General features: G+C 40.7%; 1 protein-coding gene across 5 annotated transcripts in view; it reads left to right on the plus strand.

The window, feature by feature from the left end:
• The window catches only part of F13A1 (coagulation factor XIII A chain), a 66762-nt gene that overhangs the window by 26563 nt on the left and 14530 nt on the right, over positions 1-25669 (plus strand). For all 5 annotated transcript variants that reach the window (XM_064425533.1, XM_064425500.1, XM_064425510.1 and 2 more), the window contains 6 exons: positions 6268-6386; positions 12007-12114; positions 14608-14782; positions 17941-18079; positions 24365-24468; positions 25275-25363. In XM_064425533.1, the coding sequence (XP_064281603.1) occupies positions 6268-6386; positions 12007-12114; positions 14608-14782; positions 17941-18079; positions 24365-24468; positions 25275-25363 (734 nt within the window). The remainder of the gene's footprint in view (positions 1-6267; positions 6387-12006; positions 12115-14607; positions 14783-17940; positions 18080-24364; positions 24469-25274; positions 25364-25669) is intronic.

Below are 25669 nucleotides of genomic sequence, written 5' to 3' on the forward strand. Positions count from 1 at the left end.
AAACAAATCAATATAAGCATTTTTTTTTCCAGGATTTGGTGTGGGGCAAGATGTGGCAGCCTCACATACTCTGTTGTCTTACATTGCTAATTGCCACATTTGGGATTGAATATCTGAAGTCAAAATATTGCGGGAATTCAATGGGAGCTGCTGCTCCTGCACAGGTTGGGTAGAGTCAGCTTGCTGGTGGTGCCTTCCTGCTGCTACATGACATTTGCCCTTATAACTTCCCTTTTAGTGGTGACTAATTAGCAATGGTGCCCTCTCTGAGGAACAAAACATTTTCCAAATGAGCCTTTTTTAATAATACAGTGGGTTGAATAACATTTTTTTTTAATATCTCCCAGGATCCTTGAAAGAAATCAGGCTCTGTGCTGTCAGGGTTGTATTTTACCCAATGAATCCTGTGTCTGGCTTTCAGGAGAGGGCAAGGAGGACCAGAGAGGTTTGACTCAGCCTTCTGACAGGGTGTAGCACTGTCTTAGCTTCCGACATTTGCAAGGCTCCAAATCACATGTATTGCAGTATATTTAGGTCACCAGCTAACTTCAATATTCTCCTGCTACCCTTCCTTCATCTTTCCATTTGTTTACCACAGTGTTTGCATCAAATAATCCTGTACCAAGAAGTGGTACAGCCCTCCTATCAAGTGACAGGGAAGTTTAGCATTATTAGTAGAGCCCATTATTCAGCTGCACTGCTGTCAGTACATGGAATGATTTGTGCTGGATTCATTACTTGCCCCTAGTCCAAGGGAATATAAGCAATGATTAGCTTATGCATTATTTAAGAAGATATAGATTAATGCTGAATAAAGAGGAGTTAGTTAAGTGGGAATAGGAGGGAAGGGCAGGGCCAAAGGCCCTGCTATACTGTGAGAGACTTCTGAAAGCAATGTAAGGTACCTCAGAGCAGTGTGCTAACACTTTGTTCTGGAGGGTGGGCAACAGAAAGAGAGGAAACATTGCCAAAGCTACGATGAACTGTTTGTTTTAACATCAGCAGACCCGCAGCTTCAGTCAGGGAAGGTAGAAAGCTCTACCTAAAGGTAGAGCACTACTTGGTTTTAGTCCTGGGTGTTGTAACAGCCAGCACAGTGATGCTGCAGTGGCTCAGCACATCTTTGGAAAGGGATAAACCCCAGGGAAAAGCTTCTTAAATTGCCTCACTTTGCCTCGTGATTAGCAGACAATCAGCCGGGGCTGCATTCAGTCCTAATGTGGAGACAAGATGTGATGTGGGGGGGTTGTCTACCCTACTGTGGTGTGACTGGGACCACACAGGCTGATGTGAGATGTTATTCAGAGGAAGTAAGGAAAAATCGATCCCTACTTCACACCTCCTTGCCCAGCAACTCTACGTGCAGACTTATCCACCATTATTCATGGTATACAGACACTGTGCTCTCCTGTGCCCTCCCTCCCTCACACATGAGCTGAATAAGTCCAAAAGCCAGCAAGATTAAAAGCACAACATGGGAGTAAACCCACAGGGAGCAAGACACGCATGGCAGGCATCAGCAAAGCTGATGGAAAAAGTCTGCCTTAGGAAAGCAAAAAAGATTTTCTGGGCAGCAAAGACATGTTGTGTGACCCCAGATCCAGAGCAGGCATCTTGAGGACCACATTTCCCTCTGCAGCTTACATTTTCAGGTGTGTCTCAATGGCTTCAGGTCCTGTCCCTTGCTTACTACTGTGGTTTTCATTTCCTGCTTGTTTCATTTGGATTTGGATATATCCTCCTTTCTTGTTCTTCTTTTACTCCTAGGTAGTTTGGGCTAATTGGCTCCTATATCTGTCTTTCCCTCCTCTCCTTTTGTTAGAAAATCAAGGACTGTTTCTTCATGCTTTATCCCCTGACTGGAAAAGATTTTTCAGTGGAATGACAAAAGGGTAGAAAAACTGAGGCAGTTAAAGTGCAGAGAAAACAATAGTTTGAAAATCTTCTAGGCTTGTTTGCTGGTTTAATAGCTGAGCAGAAAAGTCTGAGTGAAAAGCCTCATTAAAAAGAGAGAAGACTGATGCCAGGAATGAATGGGGATTGTTATAGCAGGGAGCAGAGTGTCGGCTCTAGAGCCTGCTGCAGCTTTCCGACTCATCATCTCGGAGGAGCATCAATATGTCAGTATGAGCTTTTCTTTAAGACAGAGGCATTTGTGCCCTTTCTTATTACTCCTTTTCTCACTATAGTTCACTTTTGACATATTTTCCCAGACAGGATTGTTTTTTTGTCATGCTGCTTTAGAAGAAGTTTGAATACTTTACCAGTCAAGCTACAGAGTACTTTGCTTCCAGAATCATCATATGTTTTTATATATTTTAATCCCTTTAGCTATATTTAAGACTGATAACCAAGAATACTTTAAAGACACAGGGCCAAACTCTCCAAAATTATATACACCAGCCCCAAACATCTGGGAATTCACCTAACTAGTGGATTGAGATTTCAGTTACTCAGGTGAAATTTTCATTACTTAATAAGCAAGGTAAAGTCTGTGAGGTGAGGCAGCATCCTTTCTACAGCCAGATGACATGGCTGGATAAAACAGATGTGCTTTTGGGCATGCAGAGCCCTCTTCAGTTCTGGAACAGAAGATACAAATGGCAAGTAGTTAAGGATAACTTCTTGGAATTTAACTAAACTCTTGGCAACATCAGACTACATGAAAGCGGAGAAGAGCTCCTTTGATCTGGATACTGTGAGTTCTTTCCAAGGAGCTGTGAGCTCTTTCCAAGCAGTGCTGAGTCCCTGCAACTTTCTGCTGGGGAACATTAAGTGCTTATCAGGAAAAGACCTTGTGCTGACTTCTGTGACTCTCTCACAGGTGGAGCTGCATAGTGCAGCTGAGTAAGTTGCAGACCCTGTGGGCTGAGGTGTGCATTTTGCTTACCCAAGCCTTATGCAAGTGGATTTCATTTAAGCAATTAAATATATTGCAACTTTATTGAGTCAGCTGCATATTTCTTCTGCTTAAATATTCTAACAGAGTTTGAGGATTAGTAACATGTGGTTGACTCTGGACTCATCTCACATGTTACCAGTCATCCAAATTTGGCCCAATAACATTTTCTTAATTTTTATAGGTAAATCTGAAATTTTATCACTTGTGTCAGATATTCTGCATGGGCAAAATTCACACAGAGCTTCATCCTTTTGCTACATTAATGTAGGCAAGTACTAGTACTATTCAAGACAGCATACTGATCTTGATCCTGGGTAGAGTGCTTTTTGTAGATAACTGCATGCACCTCTTGCAGCTTGGGGTTTGTCACAGCGCTGTCCTCTTCCCAACATGAGCCCTGCGGGTTCCAGTGAGCCCAGCCTCACATTTCTGGATTCCCTCGGGGTCACACTGAAGGGAGGCTGGGAGCTCAGGGCAAACCCGCTGCTTCCACTTCCTCCTGCCTGCTGGTGCTGCTGTGCTCAGCTGTTGCTCTCTGCATGAAGAAATGGCTTTTCCAGCACCACAGGGTGGCTGTGCTGGGGTTAGGGTCCCTCCATGCTGGGTAGAATTCATTCACTTTCCCAAACAGAAAGGGTTATTCTGCACTCCTCATGTCTTTAGCAAGGGATTCCTCACCTGCAGTGCTGTCTTCACGTGAAGTGTATTTTCACCTTCTCCAACTTCAAACAGAGTAGCATAGAAGCTAATTTGCTTCTTTGTAGCATTGCTGGTGTCTTAGTAAATTCCCAGGATAAAAGAACAGAGTAAAAAAACCCTCTGAACTGCTAGAGAAAAAGAACAAACAAATCCAGCACATTTCTGTGGAATTCTTCTGTTTGTCAGATGTGAGCCTCCACTTGCACAAAATAATTAGGAGTTGCATTATGTAGAGCATGCTTAGCATCAAAGTAGTCACAAATGCCTCATATTTTTTTCTAAACAGTCTCAAGGGCAGTGAAAGCTGTCAAAAATCAAAGCAGCTGGCTTCTCTATAAAACACAAAAGACCTTTTACCTTATCAAAAACACAAATATTTAAAATAATCGACAGAGAAGTTAATCAATTTTCATCTGATTTAGCAAAGATCATGCAGTCTCAAAATAACATAAGCATCTCAATTGATACCAGCAAGATCAATGTTGATATTTTTAATCCCCAAAAGAAAACAACAGCTGTCAAGAAGGCATATGCACACACTTCACTGAATGTGTAACTGCACAGAAGAAGGTGTGAATTCTCCTTCTTTAAATGAATTCTGTGTACTATTTGTATGGACAGACTTTAATAAAATCCAGAGCTCAGTGAGAGAATGCAGATAATCGTTCAATGTGCAAGTCAGGCAAATCCAGCCTAATGAAACAGAGCCTACATGATCTGTAACACCTGCCATATCTTTAGTGGCATGTTATGCAGAACTCGTTGGACCACAAAAAAGTCATGTAATATACAGTTTCATAAGTATATGAGAGTCCCTGCTTGCAGGAATGGCTGCAGCCTTTTCATTCACTGTCAAGTCTGAACACTCTCTTTCACCTCAGAGCCTCTGAGTACAGTAAACCCATGATCACCCACTTTGTACCTGGGTGCAGGTTGAGGTTGGCTAGGTCATGGGTAGTGAAAAGCTTACAAACTTCTTAATGGTCCAGCTTTTAGAAGCAAGGGGAATACCACCCTGACAAATAACAAGAGTGGGTCTCAGAGCTGTCTGTTTTAGATAAAACTCCACGAAACCTGCTGTTCCTCTGCTTGCTCCAAGCTGTACTTAGTCATCAGGGTCTGTACAGCAACTGCCATAAAGCAAAACAGCAAGCACAGATCTCCTCAAATGCAGTACAGGCTTCTTGTATTTAACCCCTGCTTCTCCATCATCCTTTGCACACCAACGTGGAGGTCATTATATTACATATCTAGGCATAATCCCTTCTGTATATATATATAGACTTAGAAAAATATCTTGAAGAAAAACAAAACTTTCAGAAGGGTCAAGTGTGTATATTGGTAAAGCCTTTCACCTAGGTGAGGCCAACATGACCTTTGCCACTGATTATATATATATATATATATATATATATATATATATATATGGGGTTTTTTGGGTTTTGGGGTTTTTTTTGGTTTTTTTTTGTTTTTTTTTGACTCAGGATTTAGCTTATTTTTGGCCAAATTGCAGATTCATGGAGAAATGAAGTAGCTTTTGAGGATGAGGTTTACAAGAAAGTGCAAATCTGATTTGCATTTCAACAAAACACAACACAAATCAATAGGCTTTTAAAAGTTAAATCATCCTTCAGTAATTTGTAATGGGGTGCTGAAGAAATCTACTGTGAGAGTAGTGAATGTAGTTTTGTACTTGCTCATATCAAACTGTTGGAAATTCCTTTTAATTTGCTATCTGGAACCACAGTACTGATTTCCTTTAATTAATTAATTCCCATGCTATTAATTGTTAACGTGTATCTTTTAGTCTCAAAATGGAATCATTGGCAAAGAAATCTTCAACTATTCTAGCGTCTCAGCATCACAGCCTACTTCATACTTACCTGTGAATGTCTGAACGGTTTCATGTCATTCAGAGTTTCTTATGAACATTAATAATGAGTTATTTACATATGTAAATCATATTTGCAAGTCAAGGATGTATGCATATACTCTTGGTTTTTGATATAAGTCCAGTCTAGAATGTACCCTTTGTATATATTTTCGTAAAGACCTCATCCAATGACTTCCAGTTCTCACTTAGACACTTGTGAATATGAATTTCTCCTCTTATTACCTGGTCAGTCAAGCTATGTGGGGAAGGGATACTCCAGTAAATACCTAATGCATAGAAAAGACAATCAAACCTTTCTCTTAATATGTTATAAAAACTGTATTCCATTTTTTTAATGCACTACAGATTTTTCTTTAGATCTCTTGACCTGAGCTGTTTTCCATTAACATTAATAGGTTTGAAATGGTTCTTTGATCTGTTTGTATAGATGCAGAATTGCATCATGGTGCTCCAACTTTTAAATTAGTTGTACACACTAATCATAAAATTCTTGATAAGATGTGACATTTTAATCATACTTTACAGATCCTGAGAAAACTGGCAGGAGTTGCCAGCAACATCTTGCATGTTTTTAAGTTGTGTATACTCCTGACTAGGATGACTACCTCCTTATCCCTGTACTCTGTTGAAGCAAGTATTGCTTTGTTTGATGCAAGAGGGGTACTTTTCATCAAAGATGAATGCATTATATGCTAAGATATATGCACATTTATCTGTCCTATGTGGAAATTAGGCACTTGTACTAATATTTATTTTTGGTAAACTAATGCAGTGGATGCTGTGTACCTGGATGACGAGAAAGAAAGGGAAGAATATGTTCTGAATGATGTTGGTGTTGTATTCCATGGAAACGTTGAAGATGTAAAATCAAGAAGCTGGAGTTACGGGCAGGTGAGCTGTTTAGATCTTCTCTGGATGCTCCCAGTAGGACAGCAAATGAGTTTAATTGACACCAGACTGCGGCTGAGACTGTGGGCTCTGGAATGCATTATTGGTTTCTCCTTCAGAAAGATAAGGGGTATCATTTTAATATTGCATGAAGTGAGAATATGCCTAATCCAGAAAAGCAATACTATAATAGCTGATATTTAAAGACCTTGTTTCAGGGGCATATTTCAGATACTAAGAGGCTGCCTGTTGGAAGTTATAATCATTAGCTGAGGGTTCCACAGGGCAGAGGTATTTCTGCTGCTGCATTATTGCTGCTTCAGGATCAAATCAATTTATGAAAAGTAGAGTTTTCTGTTTGGCTTTGTTTCATTTTTTGACAGCAGGTTGTATTGCTTTTTTATTTTTCTTTTTAGCTTTAGCAACTTGGTGGAAATAATTCTGTTCTTCTTGGGAGTCAGATAGTTACAAGTTTCCTAAGACAAACTAATATTTAATTCCAAAATTTTATTCTGACAGAATCTCTCCCTTTTCTGCCTGGACTTGATAACAACAGTCTCCAGTGGTCTGTTGCAGTCTGGGAGAGACAACCTCCACTAAGATGGACTGGGGTGCTGGTGTGCCTTCAATAATATACAATTATAGAATAATTTGGGTTGGGAGGGATTTTTAAAGATATCTGTTTCCACCACCCCACCATGGACATGAACATCTTCCATTAGACCAGGTGCTTGGATTCCTGTCCACCCTGGCATGGAACACTTCCAGGGATGGACCATCCACAGCTTCTCTGGGTAGCCTGTTTCAACAATTTACCATCATCATTGTAAAAAACTACTCCTTTATATGCAATCTAAACCAACCCTCTTTTAGTTTAAAACCACTACCCCTTGTCTCAGACTTTTTACTTGCCTATTTTACCTCAACCTTCTTGTAAGAACTATCTGGCCTAAAAATCCCTATGAGATGGAAGAATTAATTTATTGTGTTAGAATGGGAAAAGGCATTGCCAAGCAGAATTCAAATGATAGCAAAGCTATAACCCTAACTGTCACTCAGAGGGGCTCCAATGGACAGATACTGGACATGGTAATTTGTCTCATCTCCTGGATTTTCACAACAGCACAATTAAGAAGGTATTTCCTTATTACTCTGGTGATGGATCCATTCAGGTTTTGTGGCACCTCCTTAGCACAGCCTTGCAGAAGGGTCCTTACATCTTGCTTTCTCTCCCTCCGCTAAATACCACCTCAAAGCTTGAGCAGGATGAATTGCCAGTGTGCTTGCCCTGAAGATCTCTTTGAACTCACATCTCTTTTTTTTTCCTAATTTAAGGGTACAATTTCATCTTTTTTTTTTTTCCTGTGGCAGCACTGCATTAGGGAGTTCCTGCCGCTGCTCCATTCCTTTGGTTGTGTCAGTGCTGTTATTTGCAGGGTCTGACTGGTTTCCTGACTGAGAAAAAAACAACCCATAAATAAGAAGCAGGGAAGAAATTCCATAAACTGATGGTGCCTCTTATATAAGAGATGTGGAACCAGATCCTGAGGCCAAAGCTGGGCTCGCATGTAAGCTGACCAAAAATGCCCCCTCCTGGCCCTTCTCTCCCCCTGCAAGCACTTGTGCAACCTTGAGAGCTGATCTAGCTGAATAAGCATCTCCTTGATTTTTTATTCTCCCTGGGTAATTTCTTGGGCTTGCTCTGTTCCTAGATTTGGGATTCACTCCATGACAGATGCAAGGGGGAGGAAGAGAGGGGAATAAGCAGCTGGAGGTGGAAGATGCTGCTTAAACCAGATGCTGGATTTATGTCCTAAGATGCTAAATTTATGGCCTGTGGTGTCTTGGCCTGAGATGTTTATATTCTGGGAATCTGGCATCTTCCTGACACAGATACCAGCCTTCCTTGAGAAACTGCATTATTTATTTGGTTTTGTTAGGAGGTAGCTCTGCCTCGGAGGTTAGGGCAATTCCACAGTCCTTTCTCATGTACTTTGGAAATGGAAATTCCTGTGTTGGTTGAAATCAGAGAACCTGATTTTCACCCCGTGCTGTGGTGCATCTTTTGCTGTTGGTTGCCCATGTGAAAGCTGTGGCACATGCATCTCAACAGGCCCAAGCCAAGAGCTTTAATGGAATTAATAACTTTGATGGGGTTCAACAGATATGTTAATCTGCAAAGGAACAGAAAAATATTCTTATTGTTCCCTTACTTTCAGTCAAAGGGAGGAGAGAGTGTTCCTGATCTTACCCTGTCCATTTACAACCTTTAAAAACATGTTTTTGGCAATCCCAGATGTTAAGAACAGCAGCATTGCTGTGAGTGAGTAAAAGCACCAGCAGAAAAGCCTATATTTTGACTATATCATACAATTATTCTTTTTATATATATTATATATAGCCCTTTACAACATGTAAGTAAAAGCACAAGGCCACACAGAGTCATAGGGGTGAAAGGTATATGGTCATATACAAAAATGCAGATAGACTTGTGCATGGTAATGCTCTTAAGCTAAAAAATTACTTAGGATAATGACAGCTGGAAACTTTAAGTCAGGTTGTAAATTGAAAAGGAGCATAGAGTTCAAAACTGGTTGGAGATGGTTCTCAAAGCTGCTGTCTGTAATGAGAAGCATCAATATGAGAAGAGAAAAGGAAAGAAGCATGGACAGAGGAAGAGAAAACACCAGAACAGTTGAAACATGGCTGCAATGAATGAGGATGGAGGTGTTCCTTGTAACATGACTGTGATGCCTCCTAAGAAAGTTTAAAAGGCAGTCACTCAGAAAATTCCATGGAGAATCCAGGGGAAATTTGGCTTTGGAAGACATCGAGGCACATAGGAATTCTCTAGCTGAAAAATGTCAAAAGTTGGATGCTATATTGATAATTTAATGTTGACTACTGGTTTTGTGACAAAAATGAAATAAAACAGGTGGGCATAGAGTTCTGTTGCCATTGTGGCTTCTCTCAAGTCCACACATTGATTAGCTTGGAAACCCACTGTGCCCATGTAATTCTACAGCACATGGGTTTGGTCAGGTCAGACCACAGGCAACATGAGGTCACATCTGCCTGCAGCTGACTGTGAGAAACACAGCCACAAGTCAACCTGTCCAAAAAGTGATACAGCCTCTCTTGCTTTGGTTTAAATGGAAGGTCATCTCATGGAGACAGTTTAGCATGCAGGTGGATGGCCAGGACAGCTATGTGTGCTGCTCTGTATCACAAGGCATATCAGTGTGCACTTCACCTGGGTGTTTTCTTGTGCCTTATTTTCCATCTGCATTTTTTCCCAGGTGGTTTTACCAAAGTTATTTTGTTCCTGAAATAGGTTTATTTTCATTTCAGCTTCAAAGGAACAGACAGGGGCTGTGCCTGGATCAGGTTCACTCACCTGTCCTAGCTGCCCTGCCTACTACTTCTCTGATTCCTCTGATATTTCAGAGATGTTCAGCCTTATAACTGTTATTTTTCTATTCCACTTTGCTCTAGATAGGATTTTCTTGCCAAGAGTGAGGGCAAAAAACTGATTTAGTTTGATTAATTATTTTAAAATCCCTTAATAGTCAAGAAGGGCAAAACTGGCCTTGGTGTTAAGGCTACTCTGCATCCTACACTACTGCAAAAATGTAAGCCAGCTAGCCTTTGCAGCTTGTGCTCTCTTCCCTGTTGATCCACTTATTCCACAAGCATTCATGTCACTTTGTAAATGCTGAGGTGGAAGGCAATAACCCTGATAGCTATTTATTTCCTCTTTATTCTTTCTGTATATACTGGCAAGACTGACAGTGTCTCATAAACTGTAGATGAGAAAAGTTTAATTTGCAGTGATCTTACTGATCTTACTGATCTAACCCAGGCCTGATCAATTGAAGTGCAGATAGCAGATTTTGATCCTGGTAAAAGATTGTTGGGCCAGATTAGAAGCAAATTTAATTTGAACCATGAATGACAGCTACAGGGGCCCAGAGTTTACATTTTCTGTTGTGACGATTCTCCTTAGGATAGAGGTTCTCCACGGCAGTCATTCACCAGACATTATTTGCGTCACATCCCAGTGGAGGGGACTGGGGTGTGCAATTATTCAGCTTCCCAGTGATGACAAAATACTGGTAGTAGGTCTCTGAGAAACACTAATCCCTGTTTCCCTATTCCCAAACACCATTAATTCAGTTTTCTCAGACTATAAAGTGATCATTAGCGAATACCTGCTCCAGAGAAAGTAATTCAGTACAAGTGTGGGTGATAATAAGAGAGGTGTGCTGCCTTGGAGGATGTTTGCTGAAAAGGATCCATATGGCAGTGCTACCCTCAAGGCAGAAGTAGAGGACTTCCATTGGCCAGGAAATGGCTGAAGATGGTGAAACACGACAGTGCTGCCCCTTTCTTAGCTTATGCCAGAGCTCAGTTTCCAGGATGTCACTTCTATCCCTCCCATCTTCCCTGCTGTATCAGAGCAGTCTTTACTCTTTGGGGCTTCCTTTTCAGCTCTCTAACCTCACTGTCCATTCTCCTCTCCCCAGACTGCCAAAGCAGCAGTTTGATATGGGGTCTTCTCATTTTCTTCAGGAGGCAAAATTCAGGATGGCCTTATCTGCCAAGGAGACCTAAGCCAGGCTGTAGAGAGTTAGGAAATCAATCCAGCTCCAGTAGCAGCTTGAGAGCAAAAATCCTATTAGCATCAATCATATGTTTCAGGATGCAAGCATAGAACATAAAACCTAACACCATGGAGTTTCTGTCACAGACTTGAATGTTAATATAAGTTTGTGTATCTAGAAGATATTTGTTTTATTATTGTGCATTTCCCTGTCTGCTACCATTTTCCAGGGGACAGAGGTATTTTCCTTTGCTATGCAGTTTCTTCTAAGGAAAATGAAATACATAGCAGGGCAAGTTCTGTGACAAATGGTTTGTGGTCTATTTAGACACCTCTGCCCTCAATTCATTCTTGTGCTTGTTCATGCTAGATTGAAAAAAATGTATACCTTTTCACTTTATTTTTGAAGAAGACTGCTTTAGGTCACTTGGTATTTTTGATGTCTAAATTTTTTAGACCAGGATTAATCTGTATAATAAGCTTTTGGCTTGTCAATTTTAAACAGATTTTAAAAATAACTTTGAAATACAAGTGTCTTCAAATTACCACTTGCAAACCACTTATTGTTCAAGCTCCCAGCAATGCACCGGCTGTGTCGGAGAAGCCCTGGAATTAGTAGGTCTGGAATCTGTGAAGGACATGAAGTCCTTTGCAAGTAGACAAGCCTCTTGTAGTTATTATTATATACCCTCCTATTATATACTTGTTAGCACTTAAAAATTCCATGTCCTGTCAGAAAGTCTGTGTTGTCATTTCAACCTTCTGGGAACTGGACTAAGATTGAATTGAAAATTACACTCTCTTCCCTCACAGACTCTCACATTTTTATTTTTTTCCCACACATGGGTGATTATTCCAGAAGAAAATTTCTGTTGTTAAACACAGAGCTTTGTTGTGACCAGCTGATTTTGAAATTGATCATCAATTACAACAACAGGGAAAATAGCTTTGCCTGTTCTTTCCAGAATAAAAAGTGAGTCAATTTTCCCCCTGTGTCCCTTTTTATTTTCTTTTATCTAGTTTGAAGAAAACGTTCTGGATGCTTGCCTGTTCCTGATGGACAAGGCAGAACTGGAGCTCTCTGGTCGTGGAAACCCAATCAAAATCTGCCGTGTTGCCTCAGCAGTGGTATGTAATGGATGCCTAGTATGTGTCAGAAGGGACTCATAAATCAAAGCTGGGCTGATTTAACTGGCCCTCTTGCCCTGACACGCTCTCTACAACACACAACATATCAGTTGTCCATTCTGACAATTGTCCATTCTAGGGTCTGACGTTTTATTTCTCTCCACTAAAGTTCAAGCAACTGCTGTTGGCTTATTGCCTTTTCCTGAGAGTTGTGCCTCACTGGTGGGAAAGCCACTTTTAGACATTGCACTCCAGGCATATGTGTTTTTTATGTGACAATGTGCTCATTTCCAGTAGCTAATATAATTGAGAAAGCTGTTTCTGCTATAGACAATACAGTGGCATGATGGGTGGAATTTTGGATGGGGAACTGAGGGACTTTATGTGGACTCCAGTGCTAACCTCAATGGGGTCTTAGAACACTGCAATGGAGCATGTTGTTATGTCTGATCCAAGCCCCAGATGACCTAATCAGGCTGAGAGCAGTTATATAAATGGGCTGTTTTGGCCCCAGAGGAAAACACTGTGGGAACTGTCCTCTTTAACATGAGGTCCACAAAACATACCCCTGTCAGAATGAAAGTAGCTAAAATAACTGAGAAGACTATCCAGACCTCCATTCTTTCCAGTTGCCAGGCACCAGGAATCATGCTATGGGTGCAAGAGCAGTCCCATCCCTAATATTCAAGATGCTAGACTCATCCAGGTTGTGGAAGACAGAGGCTGAGTCCTCTCTTTTGCCTTATTAGATGATGCTTTCTGCTTCCCAGAATAATATTCTAGTCATTGAGCTACAGTAATTAGATGTTCTCCTTAGCCAGCTACTAAAATAGACTGTCCACAAGACATGGCTGCTGGAGATGGATGATTCTTAAACCCATTTGTTATAGCATTTGCCCAGGCTTTAAGAAAATGAGTTCTTTGTCTTAGAAGACATTGAAGTGGAATTTCCAGCCTTTTAGTCTTGCATGTTAAATAAAATAGCTTCAGCAAGAAGTATTCTCTCTCTATTTCTCTTTGTCTTTTGACATTTTAGTTAGTTCTTTCATCCCAGATGCTAGAAATACAGTTTTGGACCTTTGGATAGAAGAAAGAATCAAATGTGGTTTCCTCATCCCTGAACTAGTAGATGCAAAAGTCCCTCATGTAAGGACTGTGGAAGTCCTTAGGACAGAATTGAACAAAGTTTATGAATCCGAATAGGGCTTGGATATTAGTTAGGTTTTGAGCCACTCAACATTTTAGAGAAATGGAGGAGTTCACCATTGAAAATCCAGGACTCAATGGACTCTAGGGCTAATCTGCAGAATTGGGCCATAACTGGGTAGGGGATTTGGTCATTGAAATCTGGACCCGAGTAAGAAGTGGGCAAGAAATGCTGAAATCCCACCTGTGTTACTTAACCTCATTCTTGCTCAAGTTGAAATGTGGTGGAGTTGAGCTTGTCTGAAGACATGCCCCCCCATGCTGGAATACTTCTGAGGCTTTCTGGCATGGCAGAGCAGGTGGAGTCCCTCTCTTCTTCCACTCATTACAGTCAGAGCAGAAAGTGAAGATCAACATGCTGTCCTGTCCTTGAAGTGATTCTTTTCTTGGCTTGTTTCCTATACCAGTGAGATGGGCACAACCTCTTAACCCGTTGGTTATGACTCTGAATACTTATCTCAGTTCAGTCCTAGAGTTCACAGGAAGTCGATTTTCTAATTATAAAAGAGTAGTTAATGCAGCCAAAAGCTTTTAAATGGGAATTGTGATTTATTTGGCTGGCTTGTAACTGTTCCACATTAGCATAATTAAAAGGTACAGCGTGAATGAGCTTTTTGCACAGCCTCAACTGGTTTGGTTCAAATTGCAGCTAGGAGAAGTATTGCTTGTTAATGCCTATCAGTACAGCCATTAGTCAGCAAAACTCTTTGCTTTTTATAATCTTACCAGAGGAAAACTTACACAGCAAATTCCTTCTTGTTTTCATGTGGGCCAGACCAAAGAAATTTGTTTCTACTCTGAAAATAACAGTAGAGAGGAGTAGTGGTTCTCCTCTCAATCTGTTGTAAATCAGGAGTGATTTTATTAAAATCTCTGGGCTGATATGGACATAAAAACAGATGATGAAAAGAGTACAGCTTAATATTTCTGAGACTTGTTTACCAGTATGTAACTGATTCTGTTTACTAAAAATACACAACCATAAGCATGTTTAATGTTAATAAAACTTATTAACTGGCAACATGGATACTCAGTGTGGTGATTTAATTTTAGATTTATTTTTAAGTGTTTGACCTTCATTCAGAATTGTTCGGTGGTGGAGAATCCATGGCCCTTAACAAGATTGTCCTATTTATACCCCTACCTTCATAATGAAACACTTCTATCTTACTTTCTAGCCTAATCTTGGCTATCTTCACTCTCTCTCATCCTATCAGTTTGCTGAGTTAAAGAGCTTTATGTTATTCAGTCTCTGACACCTCTAATGCTCATTTCCTTTGATTTTAGATTAACTCCAGGGATGACGACGGTGTGATTGCTGGATCCTGGAACAATTCGTACGATTATGGTGTTGCACCTTCAGCCTGGACGGGAAGTGTGGACATTCTCTTGGAGTATTACAGTTCTAAGCAACCTGTCCGATATGGCCAGTGCTGGGTTTTCGCTGGTGTCTTCAACACATGTAGGTATCAGTGTGAAAAGCTCTAAGCTGCTATGTGGCTCCTGCTCAACAGAGTTTTTAGGTAAAACCAATTAAAATACTTCCTAGCTCTGTGCTGTTCAGGAGTAAATAGTAGAGATACTTAAAAATACATGGCTAAAATAGATGGTCTTTAAAAAAACCTCAGGTGTGTTCTTTAGGTCAGCTGCTCTTCCAAACAAATCTGTTAACTATTTATTGGCTCAGAGAAATGTACTCAGTGACTCACAAGGGTGAGTTTGTGTGAAAGAAAGTTGAGCCCTTCAGCACAGTCCACATTTCTGTCAAGAATTCTTAGACAGTGTCCTTGTTGTCTAGACCTAAAAGATTAAACTACTACTCAGCATGGGATATGTGATAGTGTTTCTGCTCCAGAAAGGCCAAATCTTACTACTGAGTATCACTCCTAGAAAAATAGAGGTGCACTCTCCCTGCACCTGTTAACTGAGCACTGTTAACATTTTATGTGGTGTTCATGAGCCAGAAGAATGGAGAAAATAAATGATGGTCTAGTTTATGAATTGTCTAGCACTACAAGGTTAAGTCTAAACACATTTGGTCAAACTAGAGTTCTAGTGTTGCAGTAAACAGAATGCTGCAGGTCATAAAAACCAGTGGGGAAAGCAGCATTGGATTGGTCCCATATTTTGACTGTCTAGCACTTTCTAACAACAACATCTGCTTTTGCACAGAAACACACTTTGTGGCCTCCTATGGAGTTGCTCCAACAGGTCCATGTCCTTCCTATGCTGGGGACCCCAGAGCTGGAGGCAGCTCTCGAGGTGGGGTCTCAGCAGAGCAGAGCAGAGCAGAGCAGAGCAGAGGGACAGAATCCCCTCCCTTGTCCTACTGCTTTGGATGCAGCCCAGGATGCTGTTGGCTTTCTGGGCTGCAAGTGCACACTGCCTGGTTATGTTGAGCCTCACACAGTGGGTTTGAAAAAGTTCATGCAAATGCTTCTTACGGATGCAATTCCTCACAGTGGACTCTGTGGGCCGCTTTGTCTTTTCTGCCCGTTCCCTTATCTGGATTTCCCTAGATCACAGACAGACACACACCAGTTCTCCCACCTTCCCCCCACACTTGCCCTGAATCACCACTATGCAATAATTTGCCTGCAGGCCACTGTGAAACTGGGGCAATGCAGCAGAGCCTGGAGCCTGCTGTGTCAAAGGGAGAGGCGTATTTATCTGGGGCAAAACTTGGCTTGGTTTGCTGACTAAGTTAGTCAAGTCAGAGGCCTGGTACTTTGGACTGCAAGTATAAAGTTTGTTAAACATTATGAAATGAAAATATTGTCCAGTGTTGGCTGATCTGATGAGAGCCGCTGACACATCCAGCTGCTGACCACTGCACAGGGGACAGTGAAGGTCCAAACAATCACGTGCAACCATCAGGGTTGTTTTGAGGTGCTTTTGAGTCTCTCATCTGTCAATGTTTTATCATTGTGACCAGTCCAGCTTTCCAAGGTCACTGTATTGTACACTCCAGATACTCATCTGTTAAAAATGCTAAAACATTCCAAAAAATGGTCATTAATCTTGAAATTGTCAGACAAATTATTTCCAATGAGCCCTGATGGCTCATGTGCTGGAAGCCTGGGAGGGCACTTGAATTAAGTTTAATCAATAGGTACATATGGTATTGGATGCATCCAGGTAATTTTTCATCCAGGAACTTGAAATGAATGTGCAGTGTTACACTTTATTGGGAGTCACAGTAGTGACAGTAATGAATATACAAAACCCAGCAGTAGCAGCAGGGCTGTTCAGCACTGCAGCATTGGAACTGTTTTAAAATAGGATTTTCAATAAAAATATTTTCCCTTTAAAAAACCCCACAAACCCCCCAAAAAATCCACCCCAAACCAAAAACCACTGCCACCACGACCACCAAAAGAACAACCAAAAAACTGAAAAAAACCCAACAAAAAAAGATTCTTAAAACCCCAAAACAAACAAACAAAAAAAAAACCACAACCAAAAAAACCCCAAACAAACAAAAAACCCAAAAAACATCAAACCAAAACCAAAAGCAAAACAAAGCAAACAAACAAACAAAAACCAAAAAAAAAACAAAACAAACCCCATCAACCACCAAAAGCCCCTCACCCTCTGTTTTCTGCAGAGCCATGTTGGCTCCTAAATTGAAAGTCAGGACCCTTTTCTGGCTGAGACAAATTATGTCATCTGGAGTAGCTGAGATGATGTGTCACCCCACAGAGCCATTCCCCTAGCCCAGGGTTGTGCTCCATGCCTATTTATCTGCCATGATACACAAAAAAGACAGAAAACTATTGATGCACTGTTGCAGATTATGGACATAGCTGTAGCATTTCCACAGTTTTTCCACTTCTCTTAAATTTACCACTTGTCAAATGGTAAGAAGGGTCATCAGTGCTGTTTTGTGATGGTGTGAGAGTTAGGGCTAGGGGTTTTTTTTTTGATCCTCCTTTTAAAGTCTTAATGAAAGAAGGGACTATTGACTACAATATGCTGTTACTTGGCAGGCAATATTAATTATGTAATGTATTTTATTCAGATACTCAAACCTTATCATTTCAGTTGCAAATAATGCAGCTTTTCCCCATTGTTAACAGTAATTTTCTACTTTAATCTTTGTGTTCTCCAGATCCCATCTGACAGCAGACATCAAACAGGAAAACTCCAAATTAAAACTCCTTAAAAGGAGATACTTTTTATTAATTTTCTTTTTAGCATAGTCTCATAATTCTCCCAAGTTACTGATACTAAGAGATTTAATATACTGTGTATCTCTTGCAAGCTCAAACTTCTTTTCCTGTGTATCCCATTTGGTCATGCAGCTGACCCATTGCACCCAGATTTGACCTGAAATTCTGCCATGTGGTCACTATGCAAAGCTGCTTTTAAACTATTGGTAACCAGATGCCTTGGTTATAACCCTTGTACCAATGGGTTTTTTATAATGCTCATAATTTTGAGACCAAATCAAATATTTAGCATGTGCAATATAAACCAGATAGAAGGAATTATTTGGGTTGATTTGACTGAGTTTTCCCATTTTATTCTGGTTATTACTATTTCTGTCCTCTCACCCTGTCATCCATGAACGCCATCTCCGTATTTGTCCTTCTCATCACACTTCTGTCTTTGCCATAGTTCTGAGATGCTTGGGGATACCTGCAAGACTCATTACCAACTACTCTTCTGCCCATGATAACAATGCCAATTTACGGATGGACTTCTTTCTGGATGACGAAGGAAAAGTGGACACCAGACTTACAAAAGATTCTGTCTGGTGAGTCCTGGAAAATGCCTTTAATGTGTCAATGATCTAAGTAGTAAAAAACATGGTGACAGTGCCTGTATTGTGTTTATTTCTCTGTGCATTGAAGAACACTGCTGCCTTATGTGAAACAGAATGAATAGATTGTTGGTAGGCTGACTAATATGAAGACTTGTGGTGTAAACAGGCAATCCCTGGGGAATCCTGCTATTAATGTTCCCATACAGTGCTCATTTAAGCACACTGGAGAGCTGGAATGTGCTTGTGCTCCTTAGGGACCAATTTTTCTAAAAATGGAAGGGAGTAGGATGGGTACTTCCATCCTTCTGGAGCCAGGCTCCAAGGGGTACCTCAATACCTATGAAAAAACATCCTTTTTGATCTGCTTGTGCCTAGTTTCCATATTTGTAGATTGGTTTTACATTATTGCACAAAGTCATTGTTGCAAAGAAGTGCTTTCCAAAACAAACCCTGTTCAGCTGAAAAAGAAACAAGTCAAGGTACCATAAAAGATACTGAAATGCTATTACCAGATTTATAAAAAAAGGAAACTCCCTAGGGCCAAGAGGAGTTTACACATTCTTTTTGAGAAGGCAGTCCTCTAACTGGCTCTTCAAACTCCTACTGTCTTCTGCCTGACAGGAGAAGTGTAGCATATATTGATTATATGCTCTGTGTGGGATTTTGGCCCTCAAGCCTCTCCTCCTCAGAGTGAAGAAATGAATGTGACCTGTACATTCCTATATTCAGGAGATACTTGTCCTATTCAATGTTAATATACCTGACTTGTGTCAATGAGATCTTCAACTCATTAGCATAGCAGCTCATCAGCATGTTTCATTAATAACTTAATCTCTGGAAGTCTTTGTATTAAAACTGCAATAAACCCACTATGTGGTAGAGGAAGTGACTGAACATGTTGCTGTGACATCTTTTATGTGATTTCCATATTCAAGAAGAAATCTAAGGAAAGAAGGTTCATTTATATGTGACGCTTGTGTCACAGCAAGACAGAGTAGTTAAGACTAGAAGGGACCCTTGGAAGTCACCCAGAGCAGGTTGCTCGGGTCTGTGTCCAGTTGGGCTTCGAGTATCTCCAAGGATGGACACCTCACATCTTCTCTGGGAAACTTGTGCCAGTGCTCAACCATTTGCACAGTAAGAAAAGTGTTTCCTGATCTTCACACAGATTTTTCTGTTTCAGTATGTGCCCATTGCTTCTTGTTGTGTCCTTGGGCTACTGAGAAGAGTCTGGATCTGTCTTCTTTCCCTCAATCCCCTAACCAGGAATTTATACACATTAAAAGATCCTACTCAGCTTTCCCATCTTCAGACTGAACAATCCCAGTTGCCTTAGTATTTCCTTGTGTACAGTCTGTGTTGTATCAACTATTCCTTCCAGTTTTCTTTATCAGCAAACTTGCTGAGGGTACAGGGGGTCTCGTAATCCAGGTAATAATGAAGCTGTTAAACAGTGTCAGACCCAGTATTGACCCCTGGAGTACACAACTAATGACTGAGCTCCAGCTGGGGTGATCACTACTGATCACAACCCTCTGATCCCAGCAATTCAGCCAGTTTTCAATATATCTTGCTGTCCATTCGTCTAGCCTATACTTCAAAGTTTTATCTGTGAGGATGTTCTGGGAGATGGCACTAAAGTCAAAAGGACCAACCCCCATGCAGCGGTCTCCCCTTTGTCCTTTCAGGCACTCGTTTCATCAGAAAAGGCTCTCAGGTTTGTCAGGCACAGCTGGCTGCTTGTAAATCCATGCTGACTTCTGCCAATCATCTAGTCCTTAATAAGTTTGGAAATGTTTTCCAGAAGAACTTGCTCTATAACCTTCCTAGAGATCAAAGGGAAGCTGACAAGTCTCTCTCTCCCTGGATACTCCTCTCTCTTGAAGAATAGAGCAACATTTAATTTCCTCCAATCTGCAGGAACTTCTTCCAATTACCATGATCTTTTGAAGATAGATATGAGCAGTCTTACAGTGACACTGGCAAGCTCCCTTGGCATTTTTCATGAGATTACCTCATATTTCCCATCAGATCCATTGGACTTGTGTGTTCAGTTTGTTTAACTGTTCTCTATCTTGTTACTTGTCTAGTTTTCATTGTTCCAAACCTCCACACTGGTCTCGTGGGCTGTGATTCCTGAGGGCAAATCTTAGCAGTAAAAACCAAGGCAAAGAAAACACTGAATGCCTTCTCTTCTCCTAACCCTTTGTCACCAGGTTGCCTGCTGTGTTCAACAGCAGACCCACATTCCATAGGCTTCCTTTTGACACTGATTGCTTGCATTTCCTACTGCCCTTCAGGTCCCTTGACATATATTTTTTGCCCCATTCTGGCTTTCCTATACCTGTGCCTGCATGCTCAGACAGTGGCTCTGTTTTCCTCCTGGTCACCTGTCCCAGCTCTCCACCTCTTTCTTAAACATCTTTTTTTTTTTTTGATGTTGGATTTTAATTTGGACTACCCTGTGGACTTGTGCCACTGCACACACTGTTGGTTTCCTGCACACAAGGATGGACCATTATTAAGTCTGGAGGAGGTGGCTCTTGAAAAACATCCAGCTCTTGTGCATCCATCTTCTACTCAGAACTGCCTCCCATGGGATGCTTCCAAGCAGGACCTTAAATAGGTTGAAGCCTACTTTCCTGAGATCCAGAGCTGTGGTCCTGCTATTTGCCTTGTTGCCTTCTGTTAGTATCCTTGGGCAGTTTTGCTTGCTGTCTGTGAGACAGAAGGACTCAGCATGTCTCATGGGTCTGGTCCTTTTATGGCTCAGAGAGCTGTAAAGGAGAAGTCTTCTGAAACCTCCTCTACCTATAAAAGATGTGAAACAAGAGCCAGTGACTGGGAGCCTCAGCACACAATCCATACACACTCAGCATTGCTGTGTTTTACAATTTTCACCGTCTCATCCCTTCTCTCCTTCTCCTAGCCTAATCTATGAAATACATCCCACTAATTTTTGACACTTCCTTTTACTTCCCTACCTCTATTTTTCTCAGCTGTTTCCCAAGAGTTCTTAATTTAATCTCTTTTCTCCTGCATTATTTTGGGACAGGGTCAGATCATCCAAAATCATCCTAGTCCCAATGAAATCCACATGCAATTTTACACTAGTATTTCATCCTTCCATGCTACATTGCTTTTCCTTGGCTTGATAACTTTTTTAACTGGCTTGTTCATCCTTTTATCCTCCTGGTGCATTTATTAGTACATGGTGCACATAACCCTTTGGGCATGACTTAATATATACACCTCTTTTCATTTCTCCTCTGTGTCCTTTCTTTTCATTACTCTGTAACATTCCTTGGTAGCCCACATGCTGCCTTCTAATGACTTGTGTCTTAACCCTGATTTTATTTTTAATGCCTCTTTTATTTCTTTTTTTAAGAGGACAAGTTCAAGGTATTTATAATGATTTTTTAAAATGCATCTCTCACTTTTATTTATAATCTCTTGCGAACTGGAAGCAAAGCTCTTTTTCTTTATTAATATATCATTTCTATTGTACTCTAGCCTTGTACTGCTGGAGCTGATCCGTCTTCAGGTCTTAAATACTCTCAGACTTCAGGGATATTTGGAGCCAGGATTTTTAGTCCAATCAATCTCTGAGTGTGGGGCTCCCTCTGAATGTTATCTGACATTTATTTATTTTTATTAAAGATTTTCTTCTCCCTCAGGATAGGAAACAACACCACCACCAACAAAACACATATACAAAATTACACAGACTTTGCAAAAAGTTATTTTTATAAATCTGGCCAGATTTGGGGCCATCAGTACTGTCTGTTCCCTTGTCTTTCTTGATGATGATATAAAGACACTTAAAGAATGTTTCTCTTGGATGGGAATCAAGACTCACTCCTACTGTGAGGTCCAAGCAGATCAACATCAGCATCTCAGCAGAAATTTTCTTGATGTCACCCAACCTCATGGGAGTTCAACCATGTCCAGCCCTGTGGAGAAAGCCCTTCTGAGACCTCTGCTCTCCCATTTAGTTTCAGATCACTTTGCTCTAATTTCTCAACAATATTATCAGTGCCTGACCCTAGCAGTGCCTCTCAACCTCAGTGCCTGAACTTGTTAGCTCATAAAAGGGCAGCAGCTGCTTCCAGCATCTGCCTGTCCCATAAGCAATACGAACTACTGTTCCTGAATTGTCTTCCAGGCATAAAACCCGCCTGGTCATCTTTTATTAATTTCCCCATTGCTTTGTTTAGTCTATCTGTAATTATCTCTGTAAATATTTAATGGTCACTACATTGATCTCTATTGCCATTCTTGCTTTCTTTAATGTCTCAGGCTTGCTGTAGAATACAAGAATTATAGAATCAGTTCAACAAATTATGGCCACGGAATTAGCTCCTCAGCTACACTCACTTCTATAGGGAGGTTTCTGCTACTTTTGGAAAGGCAGATGTTTCCCTCATCCTCCTTTTCTTAATGCTCACTGCTCTATAAGCAGTGTCTTTCTGTCCATTCAGATTCGATATCCTTATGTGTACTTGTCATTTGCATGGAGGCAGACCTAAAATATTGCCATCCTGTTGCGTCCACACTACACCAATAGAAACCAGAAAGAAAGGTCCTATCCCTAAGACAAATACAGAAAAAAATATAGAAAAAGTGTGTTGCCTAATCAAATAACTGGACTAGATTTGCCATTTTCCACACTGTTACCCAACTCCCAGCCTTGTTTTTATCATCCTTTCCTTTTGCCTGCTCTTCAGGTTCTTCTTTCGCAGAATACAAAGCCAGTGACACATGCAGCTTTGATTCAAAGTGAACCAGAGAAGGCTTCAGGGCAGGGATTGTCTTTCTTATATGTTGGCATAGCAGTTTGCAAATACCCACCTTCCATGAAGTGTGTCCCCATTCTCAGGTAGCCCTCAGCAAAGTTCTGTGAGCATGATTCAGCACTGACTAGTCAGCAGCATCAAAAATTCTCTGAGTGTGCGTCATTTTCCTTGAATAATTCCTTTTTCTGTAGTGCTGCTTCATTAACTCTCCTAACTGACAAGTTTTACCCTGATGCAAGCTTTCATTTCCACATTGAAATGTCTTGTTAGACAAGCTTCAGATCCTTCTGACTGCTTCATAGCTGGTTTTCACCTATTATTAATGGAATGGTCAGAGTTTAACAATCCCCATTTTGGTTGCTAATATCATTGCGTGTACTAGAGGCTATATCAGCAGCTGCACAGATGTAAGTTTATTCAGATCTGCTGTAGGATATGTATAATTTGCAAGCAAAATTGCCCCTTTCTGTACTCTTTCCTTCTTTTATTTTTTGCGGTAATGAAATTCAAACACTTTGCTGGCTTTACTGAGATATCCTCTTTCCAGATTATCTTTTTATCTTGCTTGTGCTTTCCCTTGAGCATCAGTAGCACTGCTGGAAGTTACAACATCTGTCCATCTTTTCTGTTTATCTTTGAAACACCCAGGGCAGACTGTGATGGTGCTGCACTGTTTTTTTAATTATCCTGAGCATCCAGCCAGGTGAGAACATTTTGACCCTGAGCACCTAGATGAACTACTCTCAGAATTTTATAATTCAGGTCACTGTCCTGGGCCCTAAAGATGCAAGTTGGCCCACAGTGATTTTAGGTAGGTTTTAGGAAAAGATGTATGTTTTAGGAGCTCTGACATCATGCCTGGCACATGGGAAAAAACTTATAAGAAATCTACATTGAAGATAGCTTTAGAAAGGCTGTGCAGGGTCCTTTTCTCAACAAACATGGAAGCCAGCAAAGCATCCTTGTTTTGAGCCATGGAAACAAAACTACACACTGTATGTTGCAGAGTTGATCCCAAGTCTCTTAATAAGAGATGCCAAAGCTTCAGTCTGAATAATTATAAAGCAGACCATCTTTCATTGGCTTGAAGATTCAAAGTTTGCTTTAGCAGGCAGATTGAAGAGGTGTCTGGCTGGAAAGGAATTCTAGTCTGTGTAGCTTTTCATATACCCCAACAATTTCCAAAACTGGCATATCTTCTGAGACATTTACACTCAGAACATATTAGAAGAATCAAAAAACCTTCTTCAACTTTCAGTCAAGAAACTACAAGGAAGAATTGTGGCTTTCAGATTTTAACAGCTAGGTACCAAACTTATAGACCTAAAAATCTGTTACCTTTAAAGAGTCAACGTTTCTATCCCTGAAGTGGCAAACAGTGTTATCGAAGCAATGCCAGGACATAAATACACAGGATTTGTTTTTGGTCTGTGTGCTTATTTCCAAGAATTTAATATACTGGTCCCATCTATTTTCTAAGGAATTATCATTGCTGGAACGAAGCTTGGATGACCAGACCTGACCTTCCTGTTGGCTTCGGAGGATGGCAGGTTGTTGATGGGACACCTCAAGAAACCAGTGATGGTAATATTGCTTGAAGTCCTCCTTAGTTCACTTTCTAGTGTTTGGGATCTCTGTTTCAAACAGTGAGCTGACGATAGGTGAGCCAGTGGCACCATAAGGCCAGTGACAACTTCTTGAACCAAATAACCACATGCCTCAAGGCCTTGTCCTGATCTGTTCTGAACTCTAAAATAAATCTGTCCTTCTTATAACACTGCTCATGATGCCCTGGGACATGAAATCCTGCATGAGAAAGGTCCTGCTTGGTACTGAAGAGATGTGATCCTGTTGCCAAAGATGGCTTCTCACATTTTAGAGTACCTATATAGGAGCCTGATCAGAATAATTCTCCTTTACTTCATGCAGCCCTAACTGAACTACATTAGCAGGCAGTAGACAGGAGAGAAAAAAAGTTACTAGTCTTTCTTTACAGTCTTTAATTTCCCAGCCCTTAAAATACAATCTTCTCAAATTTGTAGCAAGGTCTTAGCCTGTGGTGTACCTGACTCCTTCCAAAAGTATCTGTTTTAACCAAACCCATCTGTAACTGTATTTCTCAAGGTGTGCTTGAGACCTACAGTGGATGTTATAGTGCCATTAAAGGTACTGAACCACCAGGTTGCTCCAGATCTCAGTCTGTGTTATCTACAGGTCTGGTAACAAAATTAAGGTTTTTGCTCCTTGATTACAGTTCCTGTAAACTATTAGAAGATTTCATCAAATCCCAAGAATTCTCTTTCCTTTTTTTTTTTTTTTTGAGAAAACATAATATCTTTACATGTTTTTAATTTATTTAGTCTCTCACTTTGTCTCTCTTCTCCCCATAGGTATGTACAGATGTGGTCCAGCCTCAGTTCAAGCCATCAAACATGGTCACGTTTGCTTCCAATTTGATGCTCCTTTTGTCTATGCTGAGGTACATAAGTGAAATTTTTTACTGCAGTGAGTGATATCTGTGAGACCATAGTGAGACAGAAGATAGGGCTCCACTTCAATTTATGGATTGAGAAGTTACTTCATGTATACTTCATGTCATAGAACAATCTCATCATTATGTTTTGACATGCCAGCAGGTGTGATATGGCTCTAATGACTGACAGAGATTTCTCTACTCTCTGCTCCCCAGTGCAATAATAAGAAAAAGCTGCTCTGCCTTCATTGAATCTTAAGGCTGCAGTCATTTTTCCTTCCAAGATTCAGCTATGCTGAATGGGTTGCTAGC

The sequence above is a fragment of the Passer domesticus genome, chromosome 1 (assembly GCF_036417665.1).
Source record: "Passer domesticus isolate bPasDom1 chromosome 1, bPasDom1.hap1, whole genome shotgun sequence".
NCBI lineage: Eukaryota > Metazoa > Chordata > Aves > Passeriformes > Passeridae > Passer > Passer domesticus.